This window comes from Gymnoscopelus braueri (assembly GCF_963280865.1).
Source record: "Gymnoscopelus braueri genome assembly, chromosome: 8".
NCBI lineage: Eukaryota > Metazoa > Chordata > Actinopteri > Myctophiformes > Myctophidae > Gymnoscopelus > Gymnoscopelus braueri.
The window spans coordinates 40,356,843-40,382,776 of record NC_137609.1 but is presented as its reverse complement, the minus strand read 5'-3'; the positions used below and the strand labels follow the sequence as shown (position 1 = coordinate 40,382,776).

Genomic DNA, 25,934 nt, shown 5'->3' with positions numbered 1-25,934 from the left:
CAGGCTCACAGCCAGCCTCCCTGTTTATTTTGTTTTAGTGTTATTGCTTATTTTGTTATTGTTTATTTAGTGTTGTTTCTTTGGTTTGGTTTATTTTCATGAGATTGTAGGCCTACAGACGGCATTCTATTATAACTTGCAGCACTGGCCCTATAGGCAAATAGATTTTATTAAGTGCATTGCCCGATTGTTTTTTTCTTATTAAATGTTTTGTTACTTTTATTATTGATGAGATTACCCTGTTACCATTATTACAATAAAGCTTTTTGTACTTTTTACTTTTCTGCCTTTTTATAATTGTACAACGAACTTGTGTGAGGAGTAATATATGTTCAGGTGGTTGGTTTACATTATAAATATTTCCTGGGGTGCTACTCCCCAGGTGTTGGCTATATTATATAATTATTCATACCGCCCTGCTACACTTGCATGCATGTATGAGGTGGGTTAATAATTATTTGAATAAAAGTATATTTTCAGCTCATTCTGTTCAGTCCATAAATGTTGTGTTCAGAATAATAAAAAACATAGTGTCATTATTATTATTATTATTATTATTATTATTAGTAGTAGTAGTAGTATTAAGTTATTATTACTACTACTATTATGCTATTATTACTGTTATTATTATTATTATTAGTAGTAGTAGTAGTAGTAGTAGTATTAAGTTATTATTATTACTACTACTATTATGCTATTATTACTGTTATTATTATTATTATTATATTTGTCAGTGTGTTTGTGTGTGTCAGTAAAAAAGGCCAGTAGAGAGAGAGAGAGAGAGAGAGAGAGAGAGAGAGAGAGAGAGAGAGAGAGAGAGAGAGAGAGAGAGAGAGAGAGAGAGAGAGAGAGAGAGAGAGAGCATGTGTCTCTACAGAGAGAGAGAGCGCACTGGGGTAGAGCGAGCATGTGTCTCTACAGAGAGAGAGAGCGCACTGGGGTAGAGCGAGCATGTGTCTCTACAGAGAGAGAGAGCGCACTGGGGTAGAGCGAGCATGTGTCTCTACAGAGAGAGAGAGCGCACTGGGGTAGAGCGAGCGTGTGTCTCTACAGAGAGAGAGAGCGCACTGGGGTAGAGCGAGCGTGTGTCTCTACAGAGAGAGAGAGCGCACTGGGGTAGAGCGAGCATGTGTCTGTACAGAGAGAGAGAGAGAGAGAGAGAGCGTATTTGGGTAGAGTGACTAAATTAACGTGAATTAATGTATCCCCTAGCTGCTAGATTGATATTTAGATCTTAGTTGGTTCAGAGAAACGTGGCACATTTATCAGTACTGATTAATAATAATTATAATATTATAGATAATAATATAATCATTTAATTCCGAGATGAACTCGATAGATAGAGATAGATAGATATATAGATAGATATATGGGCAAAAGTGACGGTTTTAAGTAACGTCAGGGTTAACTGCGTGTGTTTGTTTGTGCATTATGGCCGCTGACTTTTGAGACAGACAGACAGACAGACACCCAGGCTGTGGTAGATCGGTGGTAGACGTCTGTCTGTCTGTCAAGTTGTGAGCTTGTAGATCGGCTATTTTCAAGCCTATAAAATATGTCTGGAGTGGTTAATATGGCTAATAGTTGACATCTGCAACTGCAAAGTAGCCTAACTACTAGGACTAAAGTGTAGTTAGTTACTTTCATAACTGGCTGAAGTGGACAGTGGTGGAGAAAGTACTCAAAGGTTTTACTTAAGTAAAACATTTGAGTACTTTTTCCACCACTGATGCGTATATTACTTCATGTGAGATGTGACGAGATGTGGGTTAATTAACGAGAAAACATCTGAGGAACCTGAGCATGTGAGCGTCTCTGAGAGTAGGCCTACGTGATTACTGACCCGTCAATCAACGTGCGCGCATTAATAATGATAATAGCATGATAATAATATTTTTTTTATTATTCTGAATACAATATTAATGGACTGAACCTGAATGGTAATAACAAATGACGTTGTGGTCTTGGTCTGATGAACAGCTGCGCCAGAAGACTTTAATATTGCGCGCGTGCGCGCTCCCTCCTCGCGCACGTGATTCTGATGCTTTCAAAAACAGCAGATCTACAAGCTCATAGCATGGGATTCGACTTACTTGTTAGTCTCATTTGTAGAGGAAAGATGTCTGTCTGTCTGTCTGTGCGCACACGCACACACACACACAGACAGACACGCACACACACAGACAGACAGACAGACAGACAGACAGACAGACAGACAGACAGACAGACAGACAGACAGACAGACAGACAGACAGACAGACACCAAAAAATAGCCAATCTACGAGCTCTGTAGCGCGATAGATAGATAGACAGACAGACAGACAGACTAGACAGACAGACAGACAGACAGACAGACAGACAGACAGACAGACAGACAGACAGACAGACAGACAGACAGACAGACAGACAGACAGACAGACAGACAGACAGACAGACAGACAGACAGACAGACAGACAGACAGACAGACAGACAGACAGACAGACAGACAGATAATGTTACGTGCGTGGAAATAAATGACAGAAAATAAGAAATAAATTATAATAAATTACAATAAATGCATGACTGCTACCAAATGAAAATCTACATTTTACAGATCATATAAACATTATAATGATAAGAATTCAAGTAAAATTGACAAAGATCTGGCTTAATGAAATCTCAACCGCTCTGTGTCAAAGCGCAAAATATAAAATTATTATGAGTGACACCTTGGGCCTGGGGGGGGGGTCCTGGGGGGGTCCCGGTGGGGGGGGGGGGGGGGCACGCAGGTGGGGGGAGGTGAACAGCTGCGCCAGAATACTTTAATATATTAATACTCCCTCCTCGTTTTTTTTTTCTATTGAAAAAAAAAAAAAAAAAACTTTATTTTTTGCCGGGCTCCCAAACTTGGGGGAGCCCCACAAAAAAAAAAAAAAAAAAAAAAAATTATATATATATATATATTTTTTTTATATCTATTTTTCGGAATGGCAGGGTTTATTTCAAATTTTCAAAACCCCCCCACTCCTACACCCCCCCATTCCGAAAAAAAAATTCGGAGTGGGGGGGTGTAGGAGTGGGGGGGGGGGGTTTTCGGAATGGGGGTGTGTATAAGTGGGGGGGTTTAGGAATGCGGGGGTGTACCCCCTTAGCCTGTGTGTGTCTAACCTTAGCATTCAGTGTCACTTAGAGATGCCATTGTACCATGACTCATGAGGTACATACATAGTCAAAATCACTGAAGACACAATTGGAGACCTCCCAAAACAAGCTAATAAGGTTACTTCTCAAATTTAACCCCAGGTCTCATCTAACTTCAGTAGTTTAGGATGGTATCTCATCTTTCATTGTGTTTGGTTTTCAGGATCCTAAATGGCTCAGTTCCCAAATACCCACTTAATTACCTGTCGAGAGTGTGAGGCATGCTCACAGGTACTGTCCAGAACCCGGTGTTTTTGGACCCATAATGCAGGAACCCGGAACTCAAAGTAAACACAGGAAACCAAAGGGGACAGTTTACGACCACTTTACTGAACGAAATGAGGTTAGCATAAGCACACGTACTGAAAACGTAGACAAAAGCTCCACACACACACTGAAACCCGGGAGAATCAAACAACAAGACAAATGAACCAGCACAGAGAGCGGTCACAGGCAGTCTTAAATAGTCTCTGGGGCTCTGGGCAACTAGCCTCGGAAACTCACGCCTTTTTTTTGGTTTCTAGGCAACTACAGTAGGCACGGCTGACACCCGCACGCAGGTGGGTCCACTCTAGGCAATCAGAGTCCAAAGAGGAGAGCGGAGGGCAGTGTTGATTTTGACAACACATTCTGATTTAGTTTTCGTCATAGTGTTTTGAATAAAATTCCATTTAGTTTTAGTCATATTTTAGTCATCCAAAATGTTTAGGTTATGTCTAGTTTTAGTTGACTAAATATCATAAGATTATAGTCGACTAAATGTACAGTTGATTTAGTCGAATGAAATGAATTTTGGCGGTGCCTATTGATGCCGTTGTAATGGCTGATTTTACACTTGGTTGCATGCTGAAAATAGCAGATCTACAAGCTCACAACGCGTCGCAGCACGGCATGTTGCGAGCTTGTAGATCTGCTATTTTCAGAGCGCAACACCCGAGCTCAACCAAACATAAAATTACTTGTATTTTAGTTCTAATGGATCTCTTCTCCACCCCCCACTAACATTTTAGTCTAGTTCTTATTTGTTGACGAAATTGTCAGTAAATTTAGTCTTGGTTTTAGTCATAGTAGCTTAGTTTTTATTGCATTTTTATTTAGTTTTCGTCAGTGAAAAAAGGTAGTCGACGAACATTTTTTGTCATAGTTTTAGTCGACGAAATCAACACTGGCAAAGTCACAACAGGGCACACTGGAAAGGGAAGGACACAGTACACAGGGCAGGGGCAGAGGCATGCAGCGCAGGGGCAAATCGTGACAGGAACTCAACCAGGGGAAGTTAATTTGATCATGTGCGCTCTAGGTGCAGGACACTCAAGGGTGAAAATTTGTTTTATTACGCAGCCACTACTCAGTGGAATGCGTGGAACGCAGCAGATCTGAAATCACAAAATTTCCGTAGCAAAGTTGAAAAATGATCTTCACACGTTCCCTGCCATTGACGGAGATCTTTTTTTTATTTTTTAAATCATGTTTTTAGTGATTACGCTAGAGGGCGCCCTTCACCAACCTATGAACGATGCCTTGACTGCGAGTGAACGATAGAACCGGAAATGACGTCATCCCCCCCCAAAAAATAACCCTGTCCACTCCAATGTTATGAGATTTAGAAAAGCACATCTAGCTCGGATTTATTCTCCTAGATGCGGCAGAATGGACGATCGCGGTAACGTTTTTGTTCCGGTGGATAGAAGAGACCCACCCCCTCCCCCCCACACAGCTTTTGTTTACATCCGTGTCCACAACGTGGCTTCCGTGGATCTCTGGGTCGCCGAAATAAGGTAAAAACGCTGGCAGCGGCGGATTAATTAATTGATTAACCCTTTAAGACCGGGAACGCAGCTGTGTGTCATTTTTAAGATTTCTTTGGGCTATTCAAAAATAGCAGATATACAAGCTCATAGCGCGGCACCAAGTGCCGCGCTATGAGCTTGTAGATCTGCTTTTGGGGGATTCTACAAATGTCTTTTGAATCCTAAAAGTTTTTTGAAAAAACTTTTGTTATAATAATATCAGTGATTCTCACACTTTTTTCATGTCAAGGACCCCCAAAATTATATGTATTTGGCCCCGGACCCCCATCTCAAAATATTTAGTTCCAGGGACCCCCAGAAGCAAAGATTTAAGTTAAAAATGGATATACATAATTATTCAAAGACACATTTTCACAATTTCTTTCCAAAAATAGCAGATCTACAAGATCATAGCGTGGCACTCGGTGCCGCGCTATGAGCTTGTAGATCTGCTATTTTTGAATAGCCCAAAGAAATCTAAAAATGACACACAGATGCGTTCCCGGTCTTAATACCTGGCAGTGAATGTGTTAAGTCATGGCTTCATCTTAACACATTAACCGCCAAGAACGTAGTCCTACGGTCCGTTAAATCCAACTGTTAAGCGCAGAGACCGTAGCCCTACGGTCCACGGTCTTTTCGCGCTAAAAATTTCCGGGTGCACATTCGGAATTTTTTTGATCCACTTCCGTTTCCGGTTTGATGACCGGAAACAGAATTATTTGGGATCCGGTTTTGACGATCACGTCCGCCCTCGTTCTACAGACGAAACTGAAACTCAATTCTCTTCCTCAATTCTCTTTTTCTCTTCGCATATCACTGTTTAACGTAATCCGCTCTAACTACAACATGGATGCCCCGTTTGACACGTGGTTTTCACTGGGAGATACAGTGAGATGTCGCCGAAGTAAACAGACCGTGTACGGCTCAATCTTAAGGATTTTAACAAGATCTATGGCGACATGAAAAAAACAAAAAAACAACAATAACACCTTGGCACTGGTGAGTACATTATGAGATTAACCTCTGGCGGTCGATGTGTTAACACATTGGGTGCCAGCATTTGACAATAAAAGATTACGTTCGGTGCCAGAAATCTCACCGTTGAGCTGCGCAGTGCTGTTTAAGCTGTAGACTCCGCGACGTGCATTCCATGTGAACAAAAAGCATGCCTCCATTTTGCCCGATGGTCCTGACTAACGCCTGGAACGATAACATCTCTTACGCGAGTAACAATGGCGGAGCGATCGTGCATACAAAATGAGTCGTTTTCCCCAGCGTAAAAGGTTTCGGAGTTATAGGGGTTTTAGAGAAGGAGATAGAACGGAAGCGGATGGGCGCCATGTTTTTTGACACGATGATCCATCTGAACTATCCTTCTCAGAATCACCACAGGTGATCCCAGAGCTGCTCCAGCCCCTCCCGTGTGGAAAAAAAAACGAAAAAAACAAAAAGACACCAAACACGGTTCAGACCGTGTTCGGCACCAATGCGCTACTCTGTGAAAACACGGTTCAGACCGTGTTCGGCACCCGATGTGTTAACACTAACTGGTCATGGTTAAATTCTTACCCAGGATTGGAGGGTTTCGAACAACTTGGGATGCCCAAAGAGTTTCACGCGTGTTGTATCATGAGGACATATATCCATGAGTTTGTGAATGTAACCTTTACTGCACCTAAAATATTTGTGTCCCTGTATGCTTTCCCTGTGGACATAAATAAATTGTTAAACTGTGTGTGTGTGTGTGTGTGTGTGTGTGTGTGTGTGTGTGTGTGTGTGTGTGTGTGTGTGTGTGTCTGTGTGTGGTTTCGTCCTGGTTAAATAAAGGTTATTATAATGAAAGCGGGTGCATCCTGCACACTCTTTCATTATAATAACCTTTATTTAACCAGGACAGTGTGTTACTGTACATGACTCACAGTCTCTCCAGGGTGGAATATTGTGAGAAGATGTTGTCAGACAGCGTTCGGATCTTATTGCTCTTCAGGGACCTGAAACGGAAACCACAAAAATGTCACAGTTACTCAAAGGCACCTCACATGTCTTCCATCTGTCTAAAGGCCACTTCATGATTTGTAACATGACGGTGGTGCAAAAAGTACTCAAATGTTTTACTTAAGTAAAAGTATCAATACTGCAATGTAGAAGTACTCTGTCACAAGTAAAAGTCTGGTGTTAAAAATTTACTTGAGTAAAAGTGTAAAAGTATTGGTATCAAAATGTACTTAAAGTACCAAAGTAGAAGTACTGAAATGTTTGAAAATAGCAGATCTACAAGCTCACAAGCTTGTAGATCGGCTATTTTCAAATAGCCTCCGTATAAAATAGGACTAAAGTGGTTAATGTATGTTTCATAATGTAATAATTTATATCTGCAAAGTAACTAGTAACTAAAGTTTTCAAATCATTGTAGTGGAGTAAAAGTACAATATTTTCCCCTGAGATGTAGTGGAGTAGAAGTAAAAGTATTGGAAATTGGAAATACTCAAGTAAAGTACCTCAGCATTGTGCTTAAGTACAGTACTTGAGTACATGTGCACGTGTCAAAAATAGGGCACGTACGTACGTATATACGTGCACACACAGATAAAGATACAGAGAGAAAGAGAGAGAAAGAGAAAATAAAGTAATCTACACAATTAATAAAAAAAGAGACAAATGAAAGGTTAGAGCAGGACTCGGTGTTAACCGTCTCTTTTGAAACACGATTATGCAAATTCTCCCGCCTTAACATGTACACAACCCTGGAGCTCTGAGAATAAATTAAACTTCAATCACTCAGCGCTCCTCCCAACAGAAAAGTTACCAAAGCAAGAAAACCAAAACCAAAATAAATAGAAAGAAAATTTGCATAACTCGAGTGTGACAATTATTGGAGTCAAAGTTGCGTTACGCTAATATGTGTTTTTCTTTTTGGCCGTGTTGGTTTGGTTTTCATGCTTTGGTAACTTTTCTGCCCTATATACGTCACAACAAAGTGTATATACTGACAGTAAGACCAGGAAACACATCTGGGTTACGACTTTAATAGTCCATGGGCCAGACGAGATGTCGGTACACCGAAAGGTGGCAAAGGTTACTTATCATTTTTGAGAAGCTCTATGTCTGTAGAAAACATTTTGGTATGATAACCCTTCCTGAGTCACAGCTAAAGTGGTGTTATCAGCTGCTGAGGTTACCCTCCCCATTGAAAAAAGCCATTTTAGATGCAGGTGCATATCTTGGTATTGGCTCCTGTTGAGTACATATACGTTAATGTTTGGGCTGGGATGCTTTCCTGCAGGGGCCTCAGTGCGGCTGCAGAGTTCATGTGCAGGGCTGGGCTGAAACAGTGAAACGCTCCCCCCCCCCAAAACAAAACGGCCCGGGGGGTGGTGGGCCGGTTCGGACCCAAATGCAAGGGCTGAATTTTGGTCCCAGTCCGGCCCTGGTTACTGGAGCTCTTTAAACTTCGAATAAGACATTTTTTACACAATGTTTGCCTAAATCATATGTTTTCTTTTAGTCCTGTGCCATCAAGAAACATCAGTGGCACAAAACACAAAATCTGGAATGCTGACATGAACCTAAGGATTCAGGAAATGTATCATTTACCCATATTATTTCATTTTGAGGGACAGATTTTCAGCCTTATATTAAACAAGCAGTTTTAATGAAATTGGTTTGGTTTTCATGCTTTGGTAACTTTTCTGCCCTATATACTTCACAACGAAGTGTATATACTGACAGTAAGACCAGGAAACACATCTGGGTTACGACTTTAACCATTATTTTATACTTTGGCTATTCAAAAATAGCAGATATACAAGCTCATAGCGCGGCACCGAGTATATCTATGAGCTTGTAGATCTGAAGGAAAAAATATATATATTGAAAATTTGTGCAAATCTTTGAATATATATAAAGTTTTAAAGCGAACATTTGAATCTAAAATCTTTGCTTCTGGGGGGTCCCTGGAAACTAAATATTTTTAGATGGGGGTCCGTGGCCAAATACATATCATGCTAGGGGTCCTTGACATGAAAACGTTTGAGAACCACTGATATTATAGCAACATAAGTGTTTCAGAAAACGTTTTTTTTAGATTTAGAAGACATTTGTAGAATCGGCCTCAGGGTTAAAATGAGGTGTCATTTCATGTGTCATTTTTTTATTTGAGCTAAAAAGCATTATTATACACTTTGGCTATTCAAAAATAGCAGATCTACAAGCTCATAGCGCGGCACCGAGAAAAAAAATGAAAATGTGTGCAAATCTTTGAATATATATTCTTTTAAAGCGGACATTTTTTAACTCAAATCTTTGCTTCTGGGGGTCTCTGGAACAAAATATTTTGAGATGGGGGTCCTCGGCCAAATACATATAATTTTGGGGGTCCTTGCCCTGAAAAAGTTCTAGCACCACTGATATAGCAACATACATTTTTCAGAAGACTGTTGGGATTTTGTAGAATCGGCTTCAGGTCTAAATGGTTTAATACAACACTCAAGCACAATATATTTGTGAATGATATTTTGCGAGGGGGCCGAGCACAGATAAAGCGGAAATTGACTTGGCGCCTCGGGGGAGTTCCATGTTTCCAGAGGGAAATGGCCATAAATGGAACTTCCCAGGCCGATTGAGAACTATATTAGTATACTAACTACGCTATAAACAGATGTGGTGTCTGTGAGGCCATGCCGCAGCTATACGATGGTAAGATGGACATGATATCAAGATCACTGCTGTTATAGCTGTTTGTTTTTTTTTATGTTTCATGTGGTTGTTCGCGAGCTCCTAACTTAAGAAACGTTTTGAGAGGAAAAAGATGAAGTGGTCAGTTTGAGAAAGAAGTGGCATATCTACTGTAAGAGAGCTGGAAACGACGAGGAAAACAATTGGTGAACTGCAGTATAGGTTGCCTTAATTAAAGCTCTACTATGTAACCCTATTGCCTATTGGGTAACACTTTACTTAAAGGTCACGTCTATGCATTATAATCACATTTATAGGGCATTATAATGCACTTATAGGCACTATAACACTTGTTATAGATGTTTATAATTATGCATAACAATTTCTAACAAAGACACTTTATAACTAACTAACTTAAGGTACCTATAATATGCTGTTCCACTGAGCTTAAAATGCATTATGACCAACACTTATAATATGTTATAAACGTTGTAATAAGTTGTCATACATAATTATAAACATTTATAATGAGTGTTATAATGCCTTATAAGTGTATTATAATGTGTTATAAATGTGATTATAATGCATTATAGACGCAACCTTTAAGTAAAGTGTTACCTTTATGTTATTTTGACTAATCTGTATGGTAATAGAGCACTGAAGTCTGATGTCACTGCCACTAGAGGGCGCTGTTTGAAGGGTTCGTGGCTTTATTTTTTTGTGTTGAAATCCCCATTTGGGAATCTTAGATCACGTCATATAAGAACTGTGTTCCAAACATAAACACACCACCCCGGCGTTTTTGTCAGGGGGGTGGCTCTGCATCGTTTATGATATTCATATTTGATACAGCCTGTTTCTGGCGAAAATGGAATGAATTCTGCCGTAAAAGTCTTAAGAACTACTACTTCCGGGTCTGATATCACTGTCCCTAGAGCAGCCGCGTTCATGGGAAATCTTTGGGTTGTTTGACTAGTTTCTAGTGTTTATATTGTGTTACTCTTTGGGTAAATGTGTACATTTACACCTTCAGTCGATGCTTTATATCCATATGAGTAAAATCGCCGGGGTGGCGTGTTTATTTTTGGAACACAGTTCTTATATGAAGCGATCTAAGATTCCCAGTGAGGATATCAACACAAAAAGTAAAGCCACGAACCTGCGAAAAGCGCCCTCTACTCGTAGTGACGTCAGGACCTCGGTGCTCTATGGTAATACAATATAACAAACACAACTGCTGTGGTTGTGTTTGGTCTCCCTGCTCTTCTATAGAGACATTTAGATCCTGTGGTTGGGTAGGACCACTACTGGCTGACAAGTAGTACTACGCAAAGGTTAAAAAAATGTATCTGCTGAGGATGTTACAGCTTTATGGCCTAAACAAGATTAAATACCTCTCTTAAATTAAACAAGACCTGCATGGCTGTGCAATACTAAACAAGCAAACAGGACTGCTTACAGTACAGTAAATTCTGCTCTGCCATTTTCAAAGAAGACAGCTCAGGGACATTAGTAACCCATTAAGACCAGGAACGCATGTGTCATTCCTTTGGCTATTCAAACATAGCAGATATACAAGCCCGCGCTATGAGCTTGTATATCTGCTATTTTTGGAAAAGAATCGTGAAAATATTAGTAAGAACATTTGTAACTCAATTTGAACCACTGATATAGACAAATAATTTGTTTTTAAAAAAAAAACGTAGGATTTAGAAGACATTTGTTGAATCCCCAGAAGCAAAAACATTTTTGCACAAATTTTCACTTTTTAAAAACAAAATAGCAGATCTACAAGCTCATAGCGTGGCACTCGGTGCCATGCTATGAGCTTGTATATCTGCTATTTTTGAATAGCCAAAGTATAAAATAATGGTCAAAATCTAAAATGACAGATGTTTTTCCCGGTCTTAATGGGTTAATACACTCGATCTGTTGCAGTATAAAAGGAAGACAAATCACCAGCAGAGACTCACGGTCCATACACGCTTCTCTGTGCTTCCATTGGAACAATACCCCTGCCCCACAATGGTATTTTATGCTGAGTCCTGTTAAAAGTGTTGGTTAAAAGTCCTGTTAAAAGTGTTGGTTCAACCTTGAAAAGTATCTGCATTTCAGTTCATGGAGTGAAATTGTGGAATGGACTGAGTTTGGAGGTTCAGCAAAGTCCAAATTTGAATCACTTCAAGAAGGTTTATAAATGTGTCATATTTAAGAGATATTTGGTTGAGGAGGGGCAATGTTGACCTATGTAGATAGAGTATCTACTAGTAGGGTTGGTTTTATTTGAATTTTATTGTATGTTATTACTGCGGTTACTTTTTATTGTTCTATTTTTATATTTTCTTTTTAACATGCAGTGGAGATGTTTAGGTGTGAATACATTTATTTTTTCAAAAAATGTGAAAATTGCTAGTGAAAAAGGGGGTAGGAGTTTATAAGTTTTAGACTATCCTACTCCTTTTCGGACATTGTTGTTGTTTTTTTTCTACAGTTTTGTATTCTATTTGTCTTTTTATTAATGATGTTCGAAATAAAACTCATTCATTCAAAAGTAGGGTACAGTACGTGATATTTCTTTGGTAAAAACAAAAAGTTTTTGTTGAAAGGTTAAAGCTCTATAATAGTAATGACTGTTATAGAGTGTTTGTTCAGTAACAGGAGTCTCCCCGTTTCTCCAGATCTTTATTAAACAGAATATTCATTTTCAGGTAGGTGACAACATTTCAGCCAATCCGGGGAGAGTACCCATTTATCAGCTTCATTTTTGTAATGTTCGAGTTCCAACTTTGTCCGCTCATGTCTTTGTGTCATCACTTCACTTGTTTAATCTGCATCCTGTCTGAGTTCTCTATCTCTCTCTATCCCGATTGGCTAAAACTGGTATCCTGGCCTGAGCATTTATTTTCTGTTTAATAAAGAGCTGGAGAGACATGGAGACTCCTGTTACTGAACAAAGCAATGAGTACTATCAGAATATAGAGCAATTTAACACTTATTTTAACCAAAGAAAATCACTTACCCTACCTTTAAACTGTCCCAGAGTTAACAACCATTGTCCCAACTTGAAGTTATAGTTGTTTTTGTCTTTGTTTTTGTTTTCATTCTACCGAGCAAATCATTGACTCACTGTTGCCTGCCATGGAAAGTTCTGCTAACCGATGTTTAACCACTACAACCATAGCGACCCTGTTCTGAGTCGTAGTAGGCGAACATTATGCGAAAATAGCAGATCTACAAGCTCACAGCGCATCGCAATGCGACACATTATGAACTGAACTTCGGCAAAGAGATTTGGCGCAGAGGGAAAAAAGGAGGGGACCTGGGGGACCCCGGCCAACTAAGCATATAGGTTTTAAGTGGTTAAGGGTGTTTCTATATGCATTCATGCCGAACTGTGGGATGGAAATCAGACCTGTACAGATGAACTGTGGGGTGGAAATCAGACCTGTACAGATGAACTGTGGGGTGGAAATCAGACCTGTACAGATGAACTGTGGGGTGGAAATCAGACCTGTACAGATGCAGGCGGTTCCAAAAATGACTGTTGTCAATGAATGTCCCCAAAATACCAAACAACGTACCACTTCCCCTCCAGAACTCGTCAATTCAAACCGTTTGCTGCACACCTCACAACAATCTGCTTGGCCCAAAATATGGCCCAACGAGTCGAGAAGGCTTGCTAGCAGCCAGTGTTGATTGCGTCGACTAAAACCATGACGAAAAATGTTCGTCGACTACCTTTTTTCACTGACGAAAAAATTTAAACTAAGCTACGATGACTAAAACTAAGACTAAATATATTGACAATTTCGTCAACAAATACAAACTAGACGTTAGGGAAGGACTAGTGGAGAAGAGATCAAGTATAAGTCATTTTATGCTTGGTTGCGCTCAGGTGTAAAATAGCCGATAAAATATCGGCTATTTTAAAAATAGCTGAAAATAGCCGATCTACAAGCTCACAACGCGTTGTGAGCTTGTAGATCGGCTATTTTCAGCATGCAACCAAGTGTAAAATCAGCCATTACAACGCCATCAAGGCACCGCCGAAATACATTTTAGTCGACTAAATTAACAGTAGATTTAGTCGACTAAAACTAGAATAACAGTAAAACATTGACAGATGACTAAAATATGACTAAAACTAAATGGATTTGATTCTAAAGACTTGATGTAAAATTCAACACTATCCTGGAGTCCATGCTACCCCTCATACCAAACTGGAAACTGGCTCAAGGGTGCGAGCTAAAGGAAGCCGTCGTCAAAATGATTAGGATTCCATCTGGAATCTGCTTATTATATTAGGAGATATCTTATATCTTATGATAATTTGGCCTGAGGGTGGCACTAGAAGATAGGTCATGGTGTCACTTTTCCAGGGAGCGTGAATGCACTCTGTTGCGTGACAATATGCCCATTATATTTTGACATAACTTGTGTGGAAGTGGAAAGTTTGGACTAAGAGTGGTGCAAGAGGAATGGCCACGGGGTCACCAACATCACAGTTAATCCCATGCTGAGCATATTAAATTTCATGGCAATCTGCCGCAATCTTTCAACAATTTGAAATAGCCTTCATGAAATTGGAAATGATATGGTGGTGATAGACAGTGGTGGAAAGTAACTAAGTACATGTACTCAACTACTGTACTTAACTCATTGGCCGCCATTATCGCATTAACGCGATCTAATAAATAGCGCGCTTGGCCGCCAGGATCGCATTAATGCGATCTAACGTCTTTATTGATCTTTATGCTCTGATCACGCTATTCTGTTATGAATCAGGCTAAGTTTCATGTTCCACTTACTTCAACCACCACTGCATCCGGTTCCATGACTTGGGTTCCGTTTTCGGTTTTACATTTTCCCCCCCAGTCATTTTCGACCATAATAGGGAAACAAACGTTTTTTCACACGCTATAAAAAGCGATCGGAGACCTCCCCTCCTATAATCTATGGTCTGGGTGACGAACAGTCATCCCCGTTGTGTATCACAAAGTAATTTTCGCCGATCACAGAATGTGAGACATTTCACTTCCGGTTCATGTGTTTCACTGTGTGAGTGGGTCTGGGAGGGGGCGAGTGTGTCAGCGAGCCGATCAAGCTTGGTATGTGCTGCTCTCTAGTGGTGGAACGATCAAAACGATTCAAGTGTCAAGCTAAACTCTCTATATGTGAATTAAATAACAAAATAACGAAACAAAAAAACACGAAAATCGCTGGCAAGGGCTGCTATGAACGAGGTTTTAACTCTGGCAGTCAATGAGTTAAGTACGATTTTGAGGTATTTGTACTTTACTTGAGTATTTCCAATTTCCAATACTTTTACTTCTACTCCACTAAATCTCAGAGGCAAATATTGTACTTTTACTCGACTACAATTATTTAAAAACTTTAGTTACTAGTTACTTTGTAGATTTAGATTATTATTACAAAACATTAACCACGTAAGCCACAATTAGCCGTATATTTGACCATTTGAATATAGCCGATCTACAAGCTTGTGAGCTTGTAAATCTGCTATTTTCAAAATATTTTTATATATTTGAAAACGTGAAATGGGACATTCTACTTATACTTTTGGTTACTTTTTTTTTTTTTTTACTTTAAGTACATTTGGATGCCAATACTTTTGTACTTTCACTCAAGTACATATTGAATTCCAGACTTTTACTTGTAAGAGAGCATTTCTATATTGCATTTTTTTTTGCAGTACTTTTACTTAAGTAAAACAATGCAGTACTTTTTCCACCACTGGTGCTAGAGGAAAGACTGCAGTGTCACCACAATTAGTGGGGGCTAACGTCGGGGAAGCAGGAGTGTGCACGGAAAATCCCATGGCAATGCATTCAGTAGTTTTCTAATCTCTCAAGAACAAGTGGGCTTATAACCAAAACGATCCATGTTCCGTGGGAGAAATGGTGTTAGTGTTCCGTGGAGAAATATTGTTAGTGGGAATGAAAACATAGGCGCACCTGCACAAAATATTTTAATGGTCCCCGTGACCAAAGACATATCAATTTGGGGATCCTCGATATGGCACTGGTTTAGAAGACATGCAGGCGTTGGTGTTTCGCCTTGATTGCATCTAAACCCTAACATTTAACTTCACTAAAACTACGTCTAAACGTCTAAAAACACAACGCCTATAACCTCAACCCCAACCTTAACCCTGACCTCGCAGAAATAATGCCTTAAAGGTTTCATGACATTCAGTTTTACAACACATTAAAAGTATTTATCATGGTCCTTCCAACGTGTATTAAAAGTTTTAACTGAAAAATCCACTCCAGTGATCCATGGCAGGATTTGTTTCTCTATGATTTCTAAAGCCTTTTCAACTGCAATGAAAAAATAAATCTTTGCCTGTGGGTGTCACTGTTGAGTGATTTTGACTGTCAATAATTGCCTCTGCTCCCCCCCCCCCCCCCAAAGGAATGGATAGGGGAGGGGAGGGGCGGAGAGGAGAGGAGAGGAGAGGGGGGGGGGGATAAATGGACTGTGACATCAAAGTCCAGGGGCCAATCACAGATTACTTTTCAGCCTAATTATTCAGAAAACCCCAGACCACATAAAATCCACTGAATGTTCACAGAGTTCAGGTTTTTTGGGTCTAATTGAGGTCATAAAACCCCCCAAAAAAACAAAATAAAAAAAGTTAAAATGAATGTCATAGAACCTTTAAACCTAACCAGGAACCAGGTAGAAACAGGAAGCTGGTCACTTACAGCCAGGTGACGTTGTGGGAGAGCTGAGGGACCTCCTCCAGATTAACGTCCACACACCACACCTTGGCCTGGATACACTCACAGCGTTCTGGATACTGCGGCAAGACTACGCACAAGCGCACGCACGCACACACGCACACACGCACACACGCACACACACACACACACACACACACGTATGTGTTACTATACTTGTGAGGACATCAACATTTTTAACCCTAAACATAAAGCAGGGGGGTCTTCAACAGGGGGTCCGGGACCCCTAAGGGGTCCTCAGAGTTACTACAGGGGGTCCACCAAATCTTTGTGTGATATGATTTATTTATTTTTTTACCTTAACCACTTGAACCCTAGCATCTCTTTTCTGAGGAGAACTTTAGCCAAACATAGCAGATCTACAAGCTCACAACGCCTCGCGCTGCGAGGTGTTGTGAGCTTGTAGATCTGCTATTTCTTGGCAAAGAAGTATAGGTGTAGAGGGGGGGAAAAGAGCAGACCAAGTAAACAAAAAAAGTTTAATCTGAAACACAATTTGATACAATACAGAGGGGGTCCCTGCTTCATCTCTCAGCTAGGGGGTCCTTGGCCTGAAAATGTTGAAGACCCCTGACCTAAAGTCTACACTAGAAGCACAGGTGTCCGCCAGGCTCGGTAGGCCTTGGCGGCGGAGATCTCCCCCCCATATACTCATACCGTTTTGTTTAGATCTCCCTGACATGCATTTGGTAGCCTACATGCACACACAGACTTCACATTCATGCAGAGATGGAGCGGAGCTGGAGAGGAGCGGAGCGATTTTGAAAGTCGCGGGGAGCGAGGACGCTCCAAGCCACGCTCAAGTCGGGGGGCCGCGCACCACATGTTTGAGCATGCCCGGTGGCAAGGGGGGGGGGGGGGGGGGGTGGGTGGTTGAGGGGGGGTCAGACACAATTCAATTCAATTCAAAGGGCCTTATTGGCATGAGAAAACATACGTTTACATTGCCAAAGCAGAAAGCATAATACAACAATACAGCAATACAATCAAAACAAAAAATATGTACATTTGAAAGTCAGAATCTTCAATAGATCAATTTCTATGTACCAAGATCACTGGGTGCAGTTATAGTGCCGGAATATACCCAATGATTAGTCTTTAGGGTGGTTGTGTTCCGTTTGATATCCTTTTCCTATCACAGCAACTCACGAATCTTGCTGCTGTGTTTGCACATTGTTGTACTTCGCCCAGCAGATATGGGAGTTTTTTGTCATTGGTCATGTTTTCAAAATCTCCGTGTGTGGTTGTAATCTGTGGGAAGTATGTGTCTCTGATGTCTTGGTACAATGGACAGACGGTTAGGAAGTGTAGCTCGGTTTCCACTTCATTTTGTGTGCAGTGGGTGCATAGTCTGTCTTCTCTCGGGATACAGGTCTGCCTGTGACGACCTTTCTCGATCGCAAGACTGTGCTCACTGAGTCTGTACCTAGTTAAGATTTTTCTTTGTTTTGGGTCAGTCACGGTGCTCAGGTATTCTGCCACTGCGTATTCTCTGTTTAGGGCCAGATAGCATTCTAGTTTACTCTGCTTTTGTGTTGCTTCTTTCCAGTGTGTCAGGTAGTTTTCCTTTTGCTGTTTTATAATTTGGTTTATCAGACACAATGATATCCTAAACACTGCAATATGTCAGTTATATTTATATCACCAGCCAATCAAAGGATGCAATTTGAAACGTTTTGGCCAAACCACTCTCTCTCTCTCTCTCTCTCTCTTGGACCTTGTGATGAACCCACAGGATGTAATGTTATCTGTCTTCTTTAAAAGCGGGACAGGTGGGGAGGGAGGGGGGGGGGTCAACATGAGTGGAGAGCCTGGAGCGTGGAACGGCATTTCCCCTGCTCAGCTCCACTCATATGCTCTGCCTGCAAGCGCCCACACAAACGCACACACACACGCGCACACACACGCGTGCGCACAGGCACACACTTACAGCATTCCTCTGCATTGCTGTCGTCCAGGGTAATGGTGTTGTGAAAGATTTCACCAAATAAATCAGCCCATCCAATGTTGTCCCCTGCAAGCACAATTTACAACTTACAATGTATGCATTTAGCAGACGCTCAAAATCCAGAGCGCTTTACAGTAAGCAAAGACAACACAAGGTAACACATCAAATGCATAGAAACAGTAATCTACTAATAAACTAATACATACGTAAACCAAGAGCCTATCATAAGTCTAACTGTAGAATATCCCAAAAATCGATAATATGTACATTGAAACTAGACACACTGACTATAGGATGCCAGGTCAACAGTGACAACATCATAAGCACCCAGATGAAAGCTGTTAATTGCCCCAAATTGTCAACTTTTTTTTATTTTGTATTATTTATTCCTCGCTTCATGTGGATATTATGTTCCTCTGTGTGTGTGTGTGTGTGTGTGTGTGTGTGTGTGTGTGTGTGTGTGTGTGTGTGTGTGTGTGTGTGTGTGTGTGTGTGTGTGTGTGTGTGTGTGTGTGTGTGTGTGTGTGTGTCTAATAATGCCCATACCTGCCTTTGTGTGGGCCTACCAATATTATGTTACCACTTTCACACATTATGCTTAGCCTCATGTATATATTGCATCTGCTGGTCTAATGCTGTATGCATATAGATATCTTGATCTTTGTTTTGCTCTCTTTCACATGCTTATTGTCTCATCCAGGCCGAAGGCGTGGCCTAGACTATGTTTTGCCCTCTGTCCGCCCGCCCGCCCGTCCGTCCGTCCGTCCGTCCATCTGTCTGTGACCAGCTAATCTCCGGCACCGTTGGCCTGTTATAGCGCCACCAGGAGGCCTACTTTTGCAAAACAAACTTGTTTTGATATTACTCCTACAGATGTTGTCCAAACATCACACACATTGGTACACAGTATGTCTATAGTCATGTGATCAAGACGGATCTGACCGATATTTCATATTCCATCCTGATTGGCTAAGATTGGCTTCCAAAGTTTTGCAGGAGTGGCACATTTTGAACAAAATGCCTCAAATCATGAACGCAGCATTTTGCTGCAGTCAATTGCCGTGACACTTTGCGCGCACATTCCCACTGGGCCGAGGAAGAAATGCCACCCTTTTTTCAACTTGGCCTATTATAGCGCCACCAGCAGGCCGATTTTTGCTAACCAAATGTTTTGATATTACTCCTGCAACGCGTTATGAGCTTGTAGATCGGCTATTTTCAGCATGCAAACAAGTATAAAATCAGCCATTATGACGCCATCAAGGCACCGCCAAAATACATTTTAGTCAACTAAAATCTTATGATATTTAGTCGACTAAAACTAGACAAAAACTAAAACATTTCAGATGACTAAAATATGACTCAAACTAAACTGAATTTTATTCAAAAGACGTTGACTAAAACTAAATCAAAACTTGCTGTCAAAATCAACACTGCATCACACCAACAGAAAGAATACTCCATCTCATCCATTAGCTTTTACACAGTCGTGTGTTTCATCCAAACACTCAATAGCGTCCCGGGCTGAATGTCATGATGCTCCAACTCTCAACTAATGGTTGATCATAACACACATCATAAGAGCTTGTGCCCTTATCAGCAGTGGTGGAAAGTAACGAAGTACATGTACTCAAGCACTGTACTTCAGTAAAGTTTTGAGGTATTTGTACTTTACTTGGGTATTTCCAATTTCCAATACTTTTACCTCTACTCCACTACATCTCAGAGGCAGATATTGTACTTTTACTCCACTACAATTATTTAAAAACTTTAGTTACTCGTGACTTTGCAGATATAAATATATTACATTATAAAACATACATTAACCACTTCAGCCCTATTTTATACCTAGGCTATTTGAAAATAGCAGATCTACAAGCTCACAACGCGTCGCATCGCAACACGTTGTGAGCTTGTAGATCTGCTATTTTCAAACATTTTAGTACTTTCACTTTTGGTACCAATAAGTAAGTACATTTTGATACCAATACTTTTACTCAAGTAAATTTTGAATTCTGGAATTTTACTTGTAACAGAGTACTTCTACAGTACATTGTAGTATTGATACTTTTACTTAGGTAAAAACATTTGAGTACTTTTTCCACCACTGCTTATCAGCCAGGTTGCTCAAACATGAACAAACAACTAAAACCTTTTCATTTACGAAATACGAAACACTTTCACGCCTGTCTCCACTACTCTTCTCACCAAGAAGCTTCCGTGCCAGGGACCCGTGCACATGCCTACTTCCAATTTTCTCAAATTCAATATCAAAGCCTTGTGCACTATTAAAGGTCTGGCACAGAAATGATCCTCTCAAACATAAAAATACGTAAATAATAATAATAATGGATTTTATTTATAATGCACTTTACATTTGTAAAAAATCTCAAAGTGCTACAGAATGCAATTGCATAAAAAAAACAGAAACATCACACCATTAAAAAACAACTAAGAAACTGAAACAAAACAATTAAAACATGGGGGCATAAAGCCTAGAGGTAAAACCAGTGTGGCTAAAAAAGAAATGCTTCGCTAAAAAGGTAGGTTTTTAGTCCTCTCTTAAAGGAGTCAACCAACTGTGGTGCCCTCAGGTGGACAGGGAGGGCGAGCAAAAGGCCCGGTCGCCCATGGTACGTATAGGTTGGCCTTGTGTGTTTTGAGAAGGTTAGTGTTTGAAGAGCGGAGGTTGCGGGTTGAGGGTTGTGAATGCATTATGAAGCTGTAGGAAGTCACCATAATAGACATATACATGTCATGTCCACTGTGAATCTATACGACCTACTGTATATAGCACATAACAAAGGACAGCAGGCAACATGTCTTAATGTGAGCACCTTAAAGGGGTTCTAGGCAACTTCAGAGATCAAAAAAAGAAAAAAACTGTTGTCAAATAGTTAATACCGTTGACTGACAACCCCTTCAGCCAATCAGCAGTTCGTTCCCTTTCAGCCAATCAGCAGCTCATTTTCACAACCACCAGCCAATATGACGCAAGGAGACTTTTGAAGGTTGCTTTATTCGGATACATACATACTGCCCGCCCCTGCCGGTTCTCTGATTTAAAAAAAAAAATAGGCTCTGTCATGACTCATGATTAATTGCCCACATATATTAAGTTAAACAACTAATTTCTATCCAAACGATATCTTAAAAGTAAATTCTGTGCCTCAAAAAAGAAGTTTGAGCGTTTTAAAGTTTTAAAACCGAAACCAAAAACAGCGGACATGAAAACATGGCCGCCCGTTCCATTCGGTTTCACTCGAACTCGCCACCTGAACACACACGCACTTCATTTCATTTATGTCCCGGATACCCGGAAGTCAAAACATAAATAGTAGGGAAAATACGGATTTCAGAAAGAGGACTGTGTTTCAATGCAGGAAAACACCCAAGCATCATTATATAGTGGCTGATAAGAGGGGGAAAAATGCTAAATATATATATATATAAATATTTTTTAAATTTAGGCTTCAAGTTACCTAGAATCCCTTTAACTAACCATTAACGTTTATTATTACGTTACATTGGAATATGGAATGTTGTCTCCCTGGGCCACAATAATTCACAGGGGCAGAATTTGGCCCGTGGGCCGCCAGTTGAATATCACTGATTTATACTTTATAACCAGGTAATTCTATAGCTTTTTAATTTCAAGGACCCACTTACATTAAGCCACGGACCCCCTTTGATATGATATTTTATTTCTGGGACTCCAATCAACACTACAAGTCTAAGAGTGTACAAATGGACTCTTAAGGGTCCATTTGTTTCCATTTGTAGATTTTGTACACTCTCGAGTTACAGTAAGGGTCCATTTGGACCCCTAGGGTCCCTGGACCCCTACACTGAGAAACAGTACTTTAACCCATTTCAACCTGGCACCCCTATTTTGGGCCTGTCAGTAGGCCTATAGGCACACAAAGAAATATTCAGAAATGTCAGAAATAAATTGCCAATCTACAAACTCACGATGCCTCCAACGGAGCATGAAGGTGCACAGCAAATTGCATTGGACGGACGGACGGATGGACCGACAGACGGACGGATGGACCGACAGACGGACGGACGGACGGACGGACGGATATAGCCGTCCTTAGAGCCTTGCCACTAGAGGGGAGCTAAAAAATAATACTTTTGCCTCTTGCCTGAGTAGATCTGCAATTTTTTTGGCGAAAACATTTGGGGCCCTATTTTCGCCGGTGCCTTACCCATTATCCCTAAACTTCTTTGCCATTTTTTACTATTACTATTTACTAAAAAAAAAATGGCAAAGAAGTTCAGTGATAATGGGTAAGGCACCGGTGAAAATAGGGCCCCTGGTGTATATGGAAAAAAGCAGTCTAAGTACTGTTGTACTGTAAGTCAGGTCCGTTTTACTAAGAAAGGAGGGTTCAAGTGGTTAGTACAGTAGCCTACCAGGTAAATGAGCGTGTCCACTATCCTGACAAACACCCACTGTCTTTCCTGTTCTCTCCTCCGCGTCATCAGTGCCCATACCCTAGGTGGGGTTGGTGAAAGGGCCTTTCTGTGTGGAGTTTGCATGTTCTCCCTGTGTTCCCTAAGGTAGGTACCCTCACAAAAAACATGCAGTAATCCTGGTTTCTATACCGCCTCCCCCTGGTCAGCCGGGGTGCCTGATGGAGGGGAAAGGAACTGGTTGGAATAACGTGTTCCTTCCGCGCGCTACGTCCTACTGGGGAAACTCCCCCGTCAGGTTATAAGAGGCGGCTTGCTAGAAGGAAGCATGAGCTCAGTTTGGGGCTCTCCCCAGGCTGGCAGAGGGAGAGTAGCGCCCAGGATTACAAGCTTATAGGCATTGGCACTGGGTGAAAAATGGGTTACAAAATTGTGGGATAAAGGTTAAAAACACCCACCACAGCGGCGCTCATCGGCTCCGTTGGGACAGTCCCTGTGGCCGTTGCAGTGCATCGCCTGAGGCAGACACAGCGCACTGAGGTTCCCACACGGAAACAGACCCAGAGGGCAGGAGCCCTCTCCATCCGCCCGTTTGGACACCATGGCAACTGCTGGGGTTGGGGGGGGGGGGGGGGGGGAGGGGAGACAAAAAGAAGAAAGTGAAAAGAGGGAGGGTGAAGGGGGAGGGAGAAACACACACACATACCTTAACCTTTAGAAGTGAACCCCGAGCACAAGTCAGCTAGCCTGGGATCCAGCCTGCTTCGCTACGTTCGGCGGACTTTATTTTCTCTCTTCGCTTCTCAGTCTGGAAAGCCTCCCATTGGAAGGTTTTGCAGAACTACACTGGAACTACATATGTTACGTTGGGCAACGTCGTTGCTGATTGGATGTTGTTCAAACGAATGACGAATCACACAGTTTTTTTGGTCCCGCCCCGCACCACAGACCAATCAGAAGCCCCAGGTTCGCTTCGAACCTTTTGGCATGTCCCGCCTCCCTTGGAGATAGGAGGCTTTCCAGACTGAGAAGCGAAGAGAGAAAAAAAAGTCCGCCGAACGTAGCGAAGCAGGCTGGATACCAGGCTACAAGTCAGCAGCCTGTTCTTCAAAAGGCACTGCCTGAACTGCAAATTATTTTAACCCATTTAGACCGGGGAAGCATCTGTGTCATTTTTTTATTTGAGCTAAAAAGCATTATTTTACACTTTGGCTATTCAAAAATAGCAGATCTACAAGCTCATAGTGCTATGAGCTTGTAGATCTGCTATTTTTGAAAAATCGAGAGAAAATCTTCAAGCGAACATTTTTAACTCAAATCAAAACACACACACACACACACACACACCATCATATTTTTTGGCAGTGAATGTGTTAACACATTTTGCTGGGGACCCCGTGGAACACTCCGAAGGACCCCAGTTTGAGAACCAATGGGCCAACAACATGCATTTTGATTGGTCAGGTGTAGCAGTCGCCAGCTTATGTCCGTAAAATTCCACTGCGGTGCGGAAAATAAGAGCCTTCATCATCGTCGTTGATGTGAAAGCTTGCATTGACTTCATAAGGTTTTAAAAGAAAAAATGTCCACCAGTGTGTAAGAACCCTAACAGGAGATAGGCCCCTGCCCTATGGGCCACATGGCTCGGCAAGGCTTACTTACTTACTATTCAAACTTCCAACAAGTAGGCAGAAGCAAACATCAATGAAAATTAGAGTCATGCTCCAAAAGAGCATGACTAAAGGTCTATTACCACCAAAGCGTGACGTTTCGAGCCCAGTGGCTCTTCCTCACACTATTCAAACACCCAGAATGAGGGTTAGTTCCACTCAAATGTCAAATGTGTAGTTACGTATACTTTTCAGCATTGAGCATGAACCTCGTGGGGCTTGATGTCTAATGGGCAGGAGAGATGATAACACGGGACAATCATCACTGTCTCAACAGCAAGTATCAGGAGAGATCTGAAGCCATCGGTGGAAAGTAACTAAGTGCATTTACTCAAGTACTGTACTCAAGTATGACTCATACTTTTACTTTACTTGAGTATTTCCATTTGTCAATACTTTATACTTCTACCCCACTACATCTCAGAGTCAAATATTGTACCTTTTAGTCAGGGCCCTTAAGTCCGTTTTTATGTTAGAATCGTTCACTTAAGCGCCAAATTTGGCATGAACAATGCCTAGGACCTACTTTTGCAGAAAAGCCCGTTAGCCACGCAAAAAAACCCAATATGGCTGCCATTTTCCAAAATGGCTGCTGGCGAAATACATTTTGTGTTTATTTTGACCTGGATTGTGATTGGATTTTGATTATTTTGGTATCAACATATAGTTTTGACTCCCCCCGCCCCCTCCCCCCGTTAGCCACGCGGGAAAAAAACAATATGGCTGCCATTTTCCAAAATGGCTTCAGGCAAAAGGCATTTTATGTGTATTTTGACCTGGATTGTGATTGGATTATCCAATTTAGATTATTTTGGCATCAGAATATAGTTTTGACTCCCCCCCCGCCCCCTCCCCCCGTTAGCCACGCAAAAAAAAATATATATATATATGGCTGCCACTTTCCAAAATGGCTACTGGGGAAAGACATCTTATGTGTATTTTGACCTGGATTGTGATTAGATTTTGATTATTTTGGTATCAACATATGAGTTTCTACCCCCCCCCCCCCCACATGTCTGGATCACAAATTGTTCTAATCGTCACATTTGCAGGCACTCAGCTGTGTGCACTGAAGGCCAAAGCGGTAGCACTTGCATCTACCACGACGTTCAGTCTTGCACCGGCATTTTGTCAGTTGTTCACAAATCTGGGCAATTAGTAGAGTGTCATCCACGCTACTTGCCAAATGTCATCTTCTGCTCGCCATCCCCAGCTGGCAGGGCTCTCTGTATGCATTTGACATACAGTTGCCTGGCTTCAGTGTTAAGTGGCATGCTTCACATGTTGTGCAAGATATGCCCTTGTAGGTGGAATGGCATCATAGGACCTCTGCTTCCATGCAAACAGGTAAAATCTTGCATCATCAAACCCATCAGCAGTGCTGTTCTTGTCATGCACTGTTACTGGTGGGTATTGACTGAGCTTCTGGAAGACATCAGACACTTCAGGCCACACTTGCCGGATTTGCCATGCTGTCTTTTTGCC

General features: G+C 41.3%; 1 protein-coding gene across 2 annotated transcripts in view; it reads right to left on the bottom strand.

Annotated features, from left to right (window-relative positions):
• Positions 1-25,934, bottom strand: part of LOC308089996 (relaxin receptor 2-like) — a 231,202-nt gene that overhangs the window by 96,830 nt on the left and 108,438 nt on the right. Inside the window, exons 3-6 of one of the 2 annotated variants that reach the window (XM_080435012.1) lie at positions 23,238-23,387; positions 18,343-18,426; positions 16,377-16,482; positions 6,894-6,965 (exon numbers count right to left, since the gene is read on the bottom strand). In XM_080435012.1, the coding sequence (XP_080291138.1) occupies positions 6,894-6,965; positions 16,377-16,482; positions 18,343-18,426; positions 23,238-23,387 (412 nt within the window). Of the gene's footprint in view, positions 1-6,893; positions 6,966-16,376; positions 16,483-18,342; positions 18,427-23,237; positions 23,391-25,934 lie in introns of both variants that reach the window. The other variant, XM_080435011.1, reaches the window with a different exon arrangement.